The sequence below is a fragment of the Choristoneura fumiferana genome, chromosome 5 (assembly GCF_025370935.1).
Source record: "Choristoneura fumiferana chromosome 5, NRCan_CFum_1, whole genome shotgun sequence".
Lineage (NCBI taxonomy): Eukaryota > Metazoa > Arthropoda > Insecta > Lepidoptera > Tortricidae > Choristoneura > Choristoneura fumiferana.
This window is the reverse complement of record NC_133476.1, coordinates 11,397,170-11,410,660: the sequence shown is the minus strand read 5'-3', so window position 1 is coordinate 11,410,660 and position 13,491 is coordinate 11,397,170. Positions and strand designations below refer to the sequence as shown.

The window sequence follows — 13,491 nt, the reverse complement described above, 5'->3', positions numbered from 1 at the left end:
ATTGATGTAACCTACAAAAGAGACTAAATTAAACTAAATCAAGAGAAGTTCATAGAATGAACTAAAAGAATTTCCTTGCTCACCCGCGAACTTACGATAGCTAAGCTTATGCAAAATATGCGTGTTCATGCAGTTCCTCCACCTCCACACTGTAAGAACACACACAAATCACACAAACCCATCCATCACCACCACCACACTACACTGACGCGTTTCGACCTCAACTAGAGCTCATCTTCAGAGTGAAACAACCGTACACCATGCTACCAGTTGTTAGACTCATCGTTTTGAGAGTTCATAGAAGAAACTCTCAAAAAGTTTAAAATGGAAGACTGAAAATCTGTTTCTACGCCTATAGGCTCTATAGAGCCAGGTCTTATTCTAGAGAAAGGTGAAAAAGATGATCGCCTAAACCTTCCATACAAGAACTTAACTGACACTCTCATGTATATAGCAGTGGCAACTCGCCCTGATATAATGTTTGCTATAAGCTACCTCTCTCAATTTAATGATTGCTATGGAGAAGACCATTTTAAGTGCGCGAAGAGAGTACTGCGTTACTTGAAAGGATCGAAGAGTGTCGGCCTAATTTAAAAAAAAAAAATGGTCAAGAACTGTATGGGTTGGCAGATGCAGATTGGAGGGCAAGTAAACTTGATAGAAAATCTTTTTCGGGCTATTGTTTTAAATTTGCTGGGACAGCTGTAAGTTGGATGTCTAAGAAGCAAAGAAGTGTCGCTCTATCTACAGCTGAGGCCGAATATGTCGCCTTAAATGAGACTGCTAAAGAAGCAATATATAGGTCAATCAGGTAGATATAGGTTTTTTTATTTTTATTATTATTATTATTTTATTGAGGTATTCTGTTCATACAAAATGTAAATTGTTTTTGAATAAATAAACTCAAACTACATACCAAATTTCATGGCTCTAACTAAGCCCAGTGGTTGTTCTTTCGAGATTTTATCCCTAGATATCCCGTGGGAATATTGTGTCAAAAAGTCGCCTATGTGTTATTCCAGACGTCCAACTACCTACATACCAAATTTCATGACTCTAAGCCCAGCGGTTGTTATTTCGAGATTTTATTCCTATACCGTGGGAATATCGGGATTAAAAGTTTCCTATGTTTTAATTCAGGTTATTAACTAACTTTTGCTAAATTTCATCCAAATCCGTCCAGCCGTTTCAGCGTGAAGAAGTAACAAACATATTCACTCACTCACTCACAAACATCATTTATAATATTAGTAGGATTCATTCGTAATTACTGGAAAAGCAAGTTTTTGAATGACAAATTGGACTAAAATTTTTTTTTGATCTATTTTGTGTTTAACTTAAATTTTAGGAATAAGAAAATGTTAATTATGCCATGTGTATTTTATTATATTTTTCCAATACATGATAATATTTAAAAAAACTAGGAAACTTTCGTGAATTCTCTCATTCTTATTTTACTAATTAATGGCCGCTTGCTGGAAAACATTTTTGTAAGTCTGATGAGTCGTTGAACGGTTTAAACTTGACAATTGCATACATTACGGGAGTAAAGGTCTCTGCCCACAACGGCGTATCAAACCATGGCCGTAATATGAACTATGTCATCTAGAGACTTTAAGTACTAAATAAACTGAGGGTTCCATATAGGTTCGCATAGCTGCTGCAAGCAATTAGGTATTGTTATGTTTGTCATAAAGTATATTAGTCATAACTCTTTTTAGGGTGCCGTAGCCAAAATGGTAAAAACGGAACCCTCATAGTTTTGCCATGTCTGTCTGTCTGTCTATCCGTCCATCCGCAGCTTTGCTCAGAGATTATCAGTGCTAGAAACTTGAGTACATATATATTTAGCAACTATCACCAGATGGCCTAGTGGTTAGAGAACCTGACTACGAAGCTTGAGGTCCCGGGTTCGATTCCCGTGTCGGGGCAGATATTTGTATGAAAAATACGAATGTTTGTTCTCGGGTCTTGGGTGTTTAATATGTATTTAAGTATGCATCTATATCTATATAATTATATTTATCCGTTGCTTAGTACCCATAACACAAGCTTTGCTAAGCTTACTTTGGGACTAGGTCAATTGGTGTGAATTGTCCCGTGATATTTATTTATTTAACTATGCCGTCAAAGACGTAAAAAAACTAAAAAAATGTTTTTTTTTTCGTTTGATTCGGTAAGTAAACCCAGTGGTTGTTATTTCTAGATTTTATCCCTATCTCGTGGGAATATCGAGATAAAAAGTAGCCTATGTGTTATTCTAGATGTCCAGCTATCTACATACCAAATTTCATGACTCTAAGCCCAGTGGTTATTAGATCGAGAATTTATCCCCATCCCGTGGGAACATCGGGATAAAAAGTAGCCTATGTGTTATTCCAGACGTCCAGCTCCCTACATACCAAACTTCATGACTTTAAGACCAGCGGTTGTTATTTGTTTGTGTGTTTATCCCGTAGGAATATCGGGATAAAAAGTATCCCTTGTTTTAATCCAGGTTATAAACTATCTTTTTACCAAATTACATCCAAATCCGATTAGCCGTTTCAGCGTGAAGGAGTAACAATCATACTCACTCACTCACTCATTCACTCACTCACAACTTTCACATTTATAATATTAAGTAGGATTACAACGGATGAGATCGCGTTAGTGGCCAAAGGCTCGAACATTAGATTTTTTAATAATTCATTAGTTGAATCTGATCTTATCCTTTCCAATTGCTTTTTAGGGTTCCGTAGCCAAAATGGCAAAAACGGAACCCCTATAGTTTCGCCATGCCTGTCTGTCCGTCCGCGGCTTTCCGAGGGACTATCAATGCTAGAAAGCTGTAATTTTGCACGGATATATATGTAAACTATGCCAACAAAATGGTACAATAAAAAAAATTTTTTTTTTAGGATACCTCCCATAGACGTAAAGTGGGGGTGATTTTTTTTCTCATCCAACCCTACAGTGTGGGGTACCGATGGATAGGTCTTTTAAAACCATTAGGGAATTGCTAACACAAATGTTCGATTCAGTGTTTTTTTCCTCTTTATTGGGGAAAAAAAACAGATACAGCCACAATTAATAGCAAGACTAAATAAAAATAATGTGATAAGTATAGCCTACATCCTAAAACAATTCCCACTAAGACTTATTGGAAGATGTGGCAATGAGTGTAACAATGTAATTATTATTGGCACCTAAAACTAACATTTTATCATACACAACGAACAATCCAAAGTAACATGCAGATTTGAGAAATATTCAACTTTAAAGTGCAAATTTTCATTATAATCGAGCCCCCCCCCCTTCTAAAATCTAAACCGGTGGGTGGAAAAATGTGAATAAAATCAGGGTGGTAGTAAGTACATCAAACTTACAAGGAAAACTATAACGGTTAAGTTTGCTTGAGAATTATCAGTAGTTTGAGAGTAAATACTAAATAGCAGCCTAAGGTATAAAATATACCTAAACTTGGAATATTCCGCACAAAACACGAAATGCTTAAAAATATTACTTAATATTTTCGTAATGGCTACGGAACCATATTTCGGGCGTGTCCGACACGCTCTTGGCCGGTTTTTTTAAACCTGTGGTAATGGCACGAACTTCACCGTACAGCGCAATAAATCAAATGAATAATAATTTAAGCTTTTGAATTTTTAGCCATTTCTCAGCAGGCAAGGCTCTGTATGTGGTTTTAACGCGTCGTCTCTTTCTCAAGCGATACTTTGAAGAGGGATGGCCCCGCTTTATGCGGAAAAGCGCGCTGTTAGCCGCATAATGCGTGCCTTAGGCTTCTTTACGTACACGTGCATGATTGTGTGCGTGAAAATTATAAAATAGTGCAATAATAATACTAAATTTGTACAGATAATTTTGTGTGTGTTTTAGTACATAAAAGTTTTTGAGGTGTACATTTTTAAATATTGTTTTTCATTAAAACGTTATAAATAATAATGATACGAATAACTAAGTAATATTATGTAAGTAAATAACTAATATTATATGTATGTACTGTTATGAAACTATGTGCTTGCTTTGAAATTTTTACATCAATCAGGAAAAACGGTAGGATATTTTTCCTCGAATGAATAATGCTAGCAGATGATATTTCAGAACTTATCTTACCGCTTAATATATTTCACCTGAAGAATATTTTCGTAATATTCTTCTCTTATAATATATACATAACTTCTCTGATATTACCGAAAAATCAGCTCCCAGTTACCTTTTGTGTACAAGTGGACAAGGTCACCGCTCCTAACGACGAAACGACGAAAAGGTGCGCACCTTTTTGGCTCCTTATTTCCCACTTTGTAAAGAAAATGTTAATAGATTTAGGGGCTGTTTCACCATCCATTGATTAGCGACAACTGACGGTTAATAGTGATGCCGTCTCCGTTTATTCGAACAAAACAAATAGAGACGGCATCACACCTAACCGCCGGTTAACACTAATCAATGGATGGTGAAACAGCCCCTTAAATTGTGACCCTCCTTTGTGACCATACTGTGAAAATCAAAGTATAGTACCTGCAGCGTAAACTGAAAATAAAAGTCAAGTTTATTAAATCATTAGGAATTAGTATACACCTAAATAAAAAAAATGTCACCTTTAACTAAGTAATAGACATTATTAATTTATAACCTTTTTAAGCGTCCGAAATATCATCGCAGACCTGAAGACTAACATAATATACATAGCAACATAATGTATGTATGTAATTATTAGATTTTTTAACGAACGTATAAACATGGGGTTCCTTTTCAAATTATGCCTACCTTTTTAATTTGTTTAGCGGCTGATCATATTAAATTACCTACCTTATGCTATAAATATTAACCCTCACTTCACCACTCTCTGGTAAGTTCCTGATAAGTAATTTTTTTAACCGTACAACGGCAAAACCTACTAGACACTGGCAAAATTGTCCTCCAATGGACAGCGCCATTTTTTTTATAAAAAACAACAAGTTCCTGATATTATATGTAAAAGATATTCGTCACGCTTCAGGAATTGTAAATGATAAATAAACAATATGTGTTGCTCTGAAAATAAAGATTTTATTGTAGTAGGTTCTTACATACACATAAAACATGAAAAACACTAACTTAAATCATTATCTTACCTGAAAATAAAGAAACGACATTCTCAAGTCTATTATTAAGTTTAACAATTCCTTTTATATTTAGTTACTTATTGTAATATTTAAACATTATGTGTAATCACGATGAATTCTACTTCTGTCACTCCAAATCCAAAAATAATCTGCTTTACCGTATTAACCGTCATAGAGCGCACCATAAACTAAAGAAATAAGTTTCTTTACATCTCCCTCCTCAAAGAAGAAAATTTTCAAAAAAAATTTCATTAATCTGCACCTAACTTATAGTAAAGTATGAAATTATAGATATAAATAAGTTTATATTAAGCAAATTATTACTATCTTGTCTTATTTATTTTTATACAGGTATAGGTATTAATTTTGTGATATGAAAGAGATTCGACTCTGACTTTTTATGCCCTGTATTAATTCTATATATTGAATTTGATATTTTTTCCATAATTTTATACGGTCCAATCTTCAGCTCATCTAATTTGTTTCTATTTAGTTTGTTTCCATTCTCTACATATACCATATCTCCTGTTGTTTATCAAATATTTTTTTATTATAGTTATGTGTTTATTGTATTTTCCAATGCTATTGTCCTATCTCGAACCCATTCATTTTCTGTTTTATTTTGTTTTAATTCATTTGTAATAAGGAAACATCTGTACCATCCAACAGGTATTTTGTGCAAAACCAGTGACAGTGTGTTCCGTTTTATTATATTTATCTACACAGTTATGAGCAATGGTTGTCCATGCTTTTTTTTACTTTTTTCGTTTATTTTACATCTGATTTTGTTCACAAGCGTCTGATTAAGTCTTTCATTTAAGCGTTGGAAAAAGGGGCATTTACTGCGGTGAATATCATTTGTATTGACTTTTCATTTAAAAATCTTTTGAATTCTTTTGAGTTAATTCCCGGATATTGGTCGGTAAGAAGTATTTCAATTGTATCACAATCTGTTACGTTATTGATTAGTTTGACAAAATCATTAGCACTTTGTGTCTTTGAGGTAACAATATAGGCATAACGTGTAAAGTGGTCCACTAAAGGTGTAAATATCTTTTTGTTGATCTGGACCCTCCAAAACCTCCAATTGTGTCTATTGAGACTATTTGAAAGGTTTTTGTGGCAGGACCTAAATGTGACATTAGACCAAATTTATCCTGTCCTCTCGTTTTATTTTTTATACATGTCTCGCAACTTTTACAATGCGATTTAATATTCATCGTTAAATTTTTTGCTGTATATAACGTACTGATTTTATTTTGCATTTGTCTTACGCCTAAGTGACACATATTTTCATGTACTTCTTTAATAAGTTTTTTGCTAAAATCTTCCGAAAATTATTTTTTCACGTTTTCGAACTTTTTTATAATAAACATTTTTTTTTGTTATTAATTTTGACTTATTATTTTGTATTTTTTCATTGTGTTGGTCTGTTATAATATCTTGTAATGTTATTAAATTTACTACTTTTAATTGTTCATCTGTATCCTCACTTGCATCCAATACTGGATTCCTACTTAACAATCCGCTTCTATATTTTCTTTCCCCGGAGCGTATTTAATTTCAAAGTCATATTGTGATAAGTAATATGTTAAGTCTCCTAATTCATCATCTGTTCTAGATTTAATATTTAAATTTTCCAATGGTTTATGATCAGAATACACTGTAAACGACTTACCTATTAGCCAGTATTGCCAGTATTTTATGGCTTCTTTAATAGCCAAACATTCTAAATAAATTGCCTTTTTTTCTTTTGTGCTTGATTTAGTTTTTTGAGAAGTATGCCACTGGCTTATTTTTCCCATTTGTTTTGTTTGCTTTAACACTGCCCCAATACCTTCTAAACATGCATCGGTGTGAATTATTATCGGCAAATTTTGATCGAATATCTCTAAGATTGGCTGTGAGCACAATAGGTTTTTTATCTTTTCAAATGAGTTTTGACAATCGGCAGACCAAACAAATTTCTGATTTTTCCTAAGTAGTTGATGTAGGGGTTCTAATTATTACCGAACTTTTTGGTATATACTCATGATAAAAGTTAATTTTTCCGAGAAACTGTCTAACATTTTTTTGATTTTTTGGTATTGGGAAATCTTTTATCGAGACTAAATTATCTCTTACTGGTCGTACTGTGTTATTATGTATTATATGACCGAGATATTTTACTGTATCAGAAGCAAATGTACATTTCGTGAATTTTAATCGAAACCCTCAATTTTTATAGCTTCTAATAATTGTGTTAAATGGTTAATATGTTCTGAAAAAGTCTTTGAATATATCAAAATATCATCGATGTAGTTAACTGCGAAATTGGTAAGTTTATGCTTTCTTAAAATGTTACTTAGTATCCTTTGGAAGATTGCTGGTGATGTCTTCAAACCAAAAGGTAAACACGTCCATTGATAATGTCCTTCCTGCGTTACAAAGGCAGTTTTCTTCTTATCTTCAATTCTTAGTGGGATTGACCAGAAGGCTGAATTAATGTCCAATGTTGTGAAATATGTTGAATTTCTTGTCTTAATCACCAGGTCTTCAATCAATGGAAATGGTTGTGCTTGAGGTACCACTATTTTATTTAGATCTCTAAAATCTATACATAATCTTGATTTTCTGTTGTCCTCTTTTTTGAAAGCTAAAGTTACCGGTGCCGCAAAAGGACTATAAGATTCTTCTATAAGTTTTTTATCAAGTAACTTTGCTATTTGTTCTTCAATTTCCTTTTTGTCTTCAACTGAACATCTATATGGCCTTTTACTGCAGTACTTGTCCATAAGTAGATCAATACGTGCTTCATATTCTCTGACAGTGCCAATGTCATATTGTCCTTTGCAAATATTGATTTGTAATTATCAATCAGATTGTAGATTTCTAACTTTTGTTCAGTATTTAAATTACTCATAGTTATCTTGAAATCTTCTTCTTTATATGTTCATTAAAATTAATTGAACATGTGTTTGCTTCACTTTCCACTTCCTTAGAAGTGTTGTTTTTATCATTTTCTTGTACAGTAAGATCTTGTGTTTTCTTTTTTTATTTCTTCTCTTTTTTGAATGATTTCCAAATTTTCGTCTTGAACCAGTTTAAACTGTTTATAATATCCAGTCCAATCAGAAAATCGTACTTGAATTCTTCTCCGTCAATTATATAAACATCAGCTTTTTCTTCGATATCAAACATTTTTATTGTAATAGTTGTCAAACCTTTTGTCTTTTTAACACCATTAATTGTGATTAAGTTATCATTTTTTGAATCTCCGTATCCTTCTTCCTTCAGTCTTAATAATTTTGAATTAATTATAGAAACGTTAGAGCCCGAATCATATATACCAAATATTTCTAGTTTTCCATTTAATAATAGTTTGACTTTAATTAATGGTGTTATTATTCGTTTTTTTTATCGTTATTATTGAGTTCGACATCAATCACTGAATTATTTACGGCTTTACTATTTATTCTCTTATGGTTATATTCTTCTGTCTGTTTGAACCAACACTTGTCTTCGGGATGGAACCTAACGCCTTTATTTAAATTTTCACAAATCGTACATGGTTTTATTTTATCAGACTTTACTTTTATAATCATAGGCAGTTCTTTTATTCTTGCTGAAATACTTCTATTTACTACATATTCATGTTTTCCAATTTCATTGTAAAGGCTTGCAGTTGACTTCACTGTTTCTTTATCAATTTTATCCATTATATAATCTGGCAATCCCATTACAATGAGATTATCATTGTTTGGGTGTCAATTTGCTTGTTAACCTCTAATAGCAGTCTTTCTTTTTTTGTCGCATATTCCAATAACGATCCAGCTTGAAATCTAAATGAAAATGCATATTTAACTTGAGACCAACCTTTATTTCCGTATGTTTCGCAAAAATTTTCTTTCCATACTGCCCATTCGATTCACTGTCAACTTTATTAACATACTACTATACCAATCTAGGCACTGTTTTTCTAGTAGATGTTTTAAAATCTCAATTTTTTCTACATCCTGTATAATTTCGAATCTATCACATTCGCTCTCAAACTCGCTAATCCATTGGTCAGCATTTGATGTTTTATTTGAAAATTTTTCGATCAAAAACCGTTCAGCAGTTTTGCCAATACTCTTTTCTCTGGTGCATTATTGCTAGCATTATTCTGTGAAGGTGTTGTATCACCTGTAATCTCGTTTAAATATTGTTCGCCAAACTGTACGTTCGCCTTCGTCTAGATATATTTTTCTCAATTCCGTATTTAGAGGTATCCATACTGCACGTGATTGGCCTTTTTTAAGCGAGTTTTTTATTTTGTAAATATAATCTGTAGATAATATGGCCGTGTGCTTACTTACGGGTTTTAATTCATCTGGGATCTCAAAAATACATCCGTCCGTGTCTCAATAGGTTATGCATATCAAATTAGTTTTTCCATCCGTGGACCCCAGTACCATAAATTTAAATCGTAGTTTCCATTTTTCTTGATATAACTACAAATGTCGTTTTATAAGAACTTTCGTCACTTTTCAGGAATTGTAAATGATAAATAAACAATATGTGTTGCTCTGAAAATAAAGATTTTATTGTAGTAGGTTCTTACATACACATAAAACATGAAAAACACTAACTTAAATCATTATCTTACCTGAAAAATAAGAAACGACATTTAAAGTCTATTATTAAGTTTAACAATTCCTTTTTATATTTAGTTACTTATTGTAATATTAAAATTATGTGTATCACGATGAATTCTACTTCTGTCACTCCAAATCCAAAAATAATCTGCTTTACCGTAATTAACCGTCATAGAGCGCACCATAAACTAAAGAAATAAGTTTGATATTATATGTAAAAGATATTCGTGATACCGCTTCTGTTCATTTTTATTCCAATAGACAGAAACAGCCTTTCAGATATCGTCGATGATACCGCAATGTCGCTTAACCAACAATGGCTAATGCCGCTGATTAGAGGCAAATTTCACAGGAGCGCGTTAAAATTAGCGTAAAAATCTTTATAAACAATACAGCCCCGAATTCTCAATTTACTTTTGTAGGTTACGCGGCATTTATCATTGATGGTAACCGATGCCGTGTTACCATGCATCATGTCATATTCAGGCCCCAAGTATAATAACTATATTATTTTTGCTGCTGATTCAACACAAAACCCGACGTTCTGTCTATCAATATCGATCGGTGAGCCGCGCTGTCGTTGTCGTTTTAAGGGTATGTTTCCAGGCGGAGCGGAGCGAAGATATGTAGATTCGGCCATTCACATTAAAAGGGGTCAATCACGGACAGTTTTATGTAAAAAAAAAAACAAAATAAAAAGGGAACGAATTAGTGAATTTGTCTATTCTCCTCTGCTCCACCTCATTGAGAGGAGGAGCCTCTTTACTGTATCTGTACAATATTTGCAAGGACATGTTACCTTGTGTTTGTTACCCGACTGCCCGAAGGAGGGTTATGTTTTTTAAGAATACAATTAATACAATACAATGCAATACAGATGAATGTTACAATACGGGGCGAGCTTTTAACAACCATATATGTAACAACCTGCATATTATTAAACGACTGCCGTCAGAAAGATGGGTTACAGATTATGTTTTTCGAGAGTAGGCATGTCTCGATACATGATTCGTGTAATTCTTAGACACGCTCAACAGCTTAAACGGCTTGATGGATTAATATAATTATGATTAATGTGATTCACTAGGATTGTCTTAGTTGTGTGAGTGACATTTTAATATTGTAATATTTTAACATAAATACCTGACTGGTTTTCAGTTGATAAAAAAGTATTTTTACTTTAGATTAATTTTCTATTTGTTACATATTTTTTTTTGCATATTTTAAAAAAGGAAAAAAAAACAAAGTAAACAAGATGTAGGTAGGTTTACAATCTTCTTTTTTAGACGATATCCGCGGTTTATGAAAAATCTTTTTTCAGAGCATGGTGGGGGCTTTTTTCTCCAGCTTTGTTTGATACTTTCTGAGAGACCCGGTATGTTTGCAATATCATATAAATTATTCACACTATTAATCATCTTCGTCTCTTTATGGACCTAAGAATGGCACGAGCCGAGCCGTCGGAATTTAGACTAGTAGAGTCTTGAAACATAAGACAAAACTTAGACACCCGTTGATCATCCTGTCTAATTATGTCAGTTCATAGATTTTTTTTATTCATTCGTCAAACTATGCAATAAACCAAGAGAGAGGAAAGGTATGATATTCATTTTAATACTAAGTGATTGACGTCTTTGGGAATGAAAATTTATGATGGTGGAAGTAGGAGTCAGATATTGTATAACAACAAAATAGTTGGAATGAAAGAGCGCATCGGCTTAAAAATAGTTTCAAGAATGTTAAAGATTTCGTCGCAACATTTTAAATTTCCGTCGTCCCTCAGCCGCTGTGGATGGTTTTCATTTACCAAAATCCAAAATTTGCTTAACGTATTTAAGAATGTGAAATGCGTTAAATTTTTAAAGTGCATCGATTGATCTAATTAGTCAATACTTACCGTGTACATGTACATTTTATAAGCTCTCTCCTGGTCGCGGAGCGTGGCCTGGATTGGCTCCATCTTAAAACATCCACTGCATACAACTTATAATCTGAATTCAAAATACGGTCCATTTGACAGATTCATTCAATTTGACCCGTTGAACGATGATTGAGCGCTGAATAGGATTGATTAAGAGCACGTTAATTACTTTAATTAAACACGTCTCATACAGGTACTTGAGTGCAAGCTGATTCAGGATTGTATCGTTACTAAAAATAATGGGCATAAGTACAACTGGTTGGGGCCGTCGGTAATGCTAATAAGATAGATTCTACAATTTGAAGAGCTCGTTTGAATTAACTTAGACGGCTTCCTCATCTATGTTCGAAAGCGTGTCGAATGTTAATTGTTAGGGTGGACGGATTGTAAACATTGCAAGCAGCTAATGTGAGTATTTATAGTACACCTCGATATAATGCAAAATCACAAGAGTAATAAAATACTTGGTTCAAATATGAACAGCAACATTTAAATTTATTGCAATTCCCCGAAACTCAAACAGCGTTCGCGCAGTTACTCAAATCGGATTCGAGAGAGAGCATTGCACGCAAGCACAAGGCACGTATTTAACTTAATCGCTGGTTCGTAATTACGTGGATTTTATCAATGGAGTGTGCGTAAAAAAACTGGAGTTTCGTCTTTTAGGCGAGCGGAGGCCACGTGGGCGGCACGCGGGTCCGGCGCGATCGCGACGGGATACTTGCGAATCCGCGAGGGAGCGCCCGCCGGAAACCGAGGTGTACCGGGGCTCCTCGAGCACAGAGAAGTGGCGGCCCGCGGCGCGTCCCCGCCCGCGCGCGCCCGCCCCGCGCCGCCCGCACATGCACTGACTCCGCGGCCTTCGTCTCCACACCACCACTCACCCCGCTTACCATGTTTGAATTAATCGCGAATTAAGGGTCCCGCCAATGTTTTCTATTAAACCTTAGGACTTTATATTTGACATCATTTCCTCAAGCTTGAGTTCTCATTATGGATTTCGAAAATTGAGCACAAGATTTTGTACAAACAAATCGTAATTTTATGATTGTTTCATTTCACCAAGAGCAAAATGGAGAAAAATCATTATACATGCCATTTCCATGTCTTTAAAATGATCATTTATAACTTTGAAAATATTTAATCATTCCAACTGTAGGTAGGTAGGTAGGTACCTATAAGATAATCTCACTCAGAATGTTAATTTGCTAAACGACGCTCGATACCTGGAAGGGAAGCGCCATTGAGTTATTCAGTGCCTGTTTTACTACGTACTTTAGGGCAATTAAAAGAGTAGCTTTACTTTATTATGACGTCTTTAATGGTGTAGAATAAGAAAATGGTTGCAAAACAGTAATTAATTAAGCGTGAAATAGGGCTATAATGTCAAGAGGTGTTTAGTGGTCGAACGGTAGCACAAAACATTTACTAATTAGGGTATTTTGGTCCCCTGTTTGTAGGCCGTATTCAATTTGCTCTCCCCTATTTGAAAGTATCCATGTCAATTCTTTATTGTCTCGACTTGTTTTCGCAGGGGTTGAAGTTTTAAGTGGCGGAGTAAATGATTGGCATGTTTGCGCGCGACGCAAGCCAGTAAGTCTAGTTACTTACCTTTGATTGATTCAACCACATGCCTTCATGGATGACATTTTATGCGTAAAGGTATGTAAGGAACTAAGGAAACGTGTTAGCGTGTCGTCGAGAGCAACTACCTCACGGCGTATCGCTCGATCTGACGCAAAAAGGTCTCCAAGTGTGACAGTTATCGCCGGTGGGCTGGTTTCGAGTTGCGGTAGATCGGATGGAGTCGAGTGGGTCGGTCTATTTGTGGTGACAGGAGAAG

General features: G+C 34.4%; 1 protein-coding gene and 1 pseudogene across 2 annotated transcripts in view; both read right to left on the bottom strand.

Annotated features, from left to right (window-relative positions):
• The window catches only part of LOC141428110 (uncharacterized), a 47,117-nt gene extending 34,685 nt beyond the window's left edge, over nucleotides 1–12,432 (bottom strand). Inside the window, exons 1-2 of one of the 2 annotated variants that reach the window (XM_074087869.1) lie at nucleotides 12,263–12,432; nucleotides 11,625–11,784 (exon numbers count right to left, since the gene is read on the bottom strand). In XM_074087869.1, the coding sequence (XP_073943970.1) occupies nucleotides 11,625–11,687 (63 nt within the window). In that variant the 5' untranslated portion in view covers nucleotides 11,688–11,784; nucleotides 12,263–12,432. The remainder of the gene's footprint in view (nucleotides 1–11,624; nucleotides 11,785–12,262) is intronic. The other variant, XM_074087871.1, reaches the window with a different exon arrangement.
• On the bottom strand, nucleotides 8,221–10,521 carry LOC141427678 (uncharacterized; annotated as a pseudogene).
• Nucleotides 12,433–13,491: the final 1,059 nt, after the last annotated feature.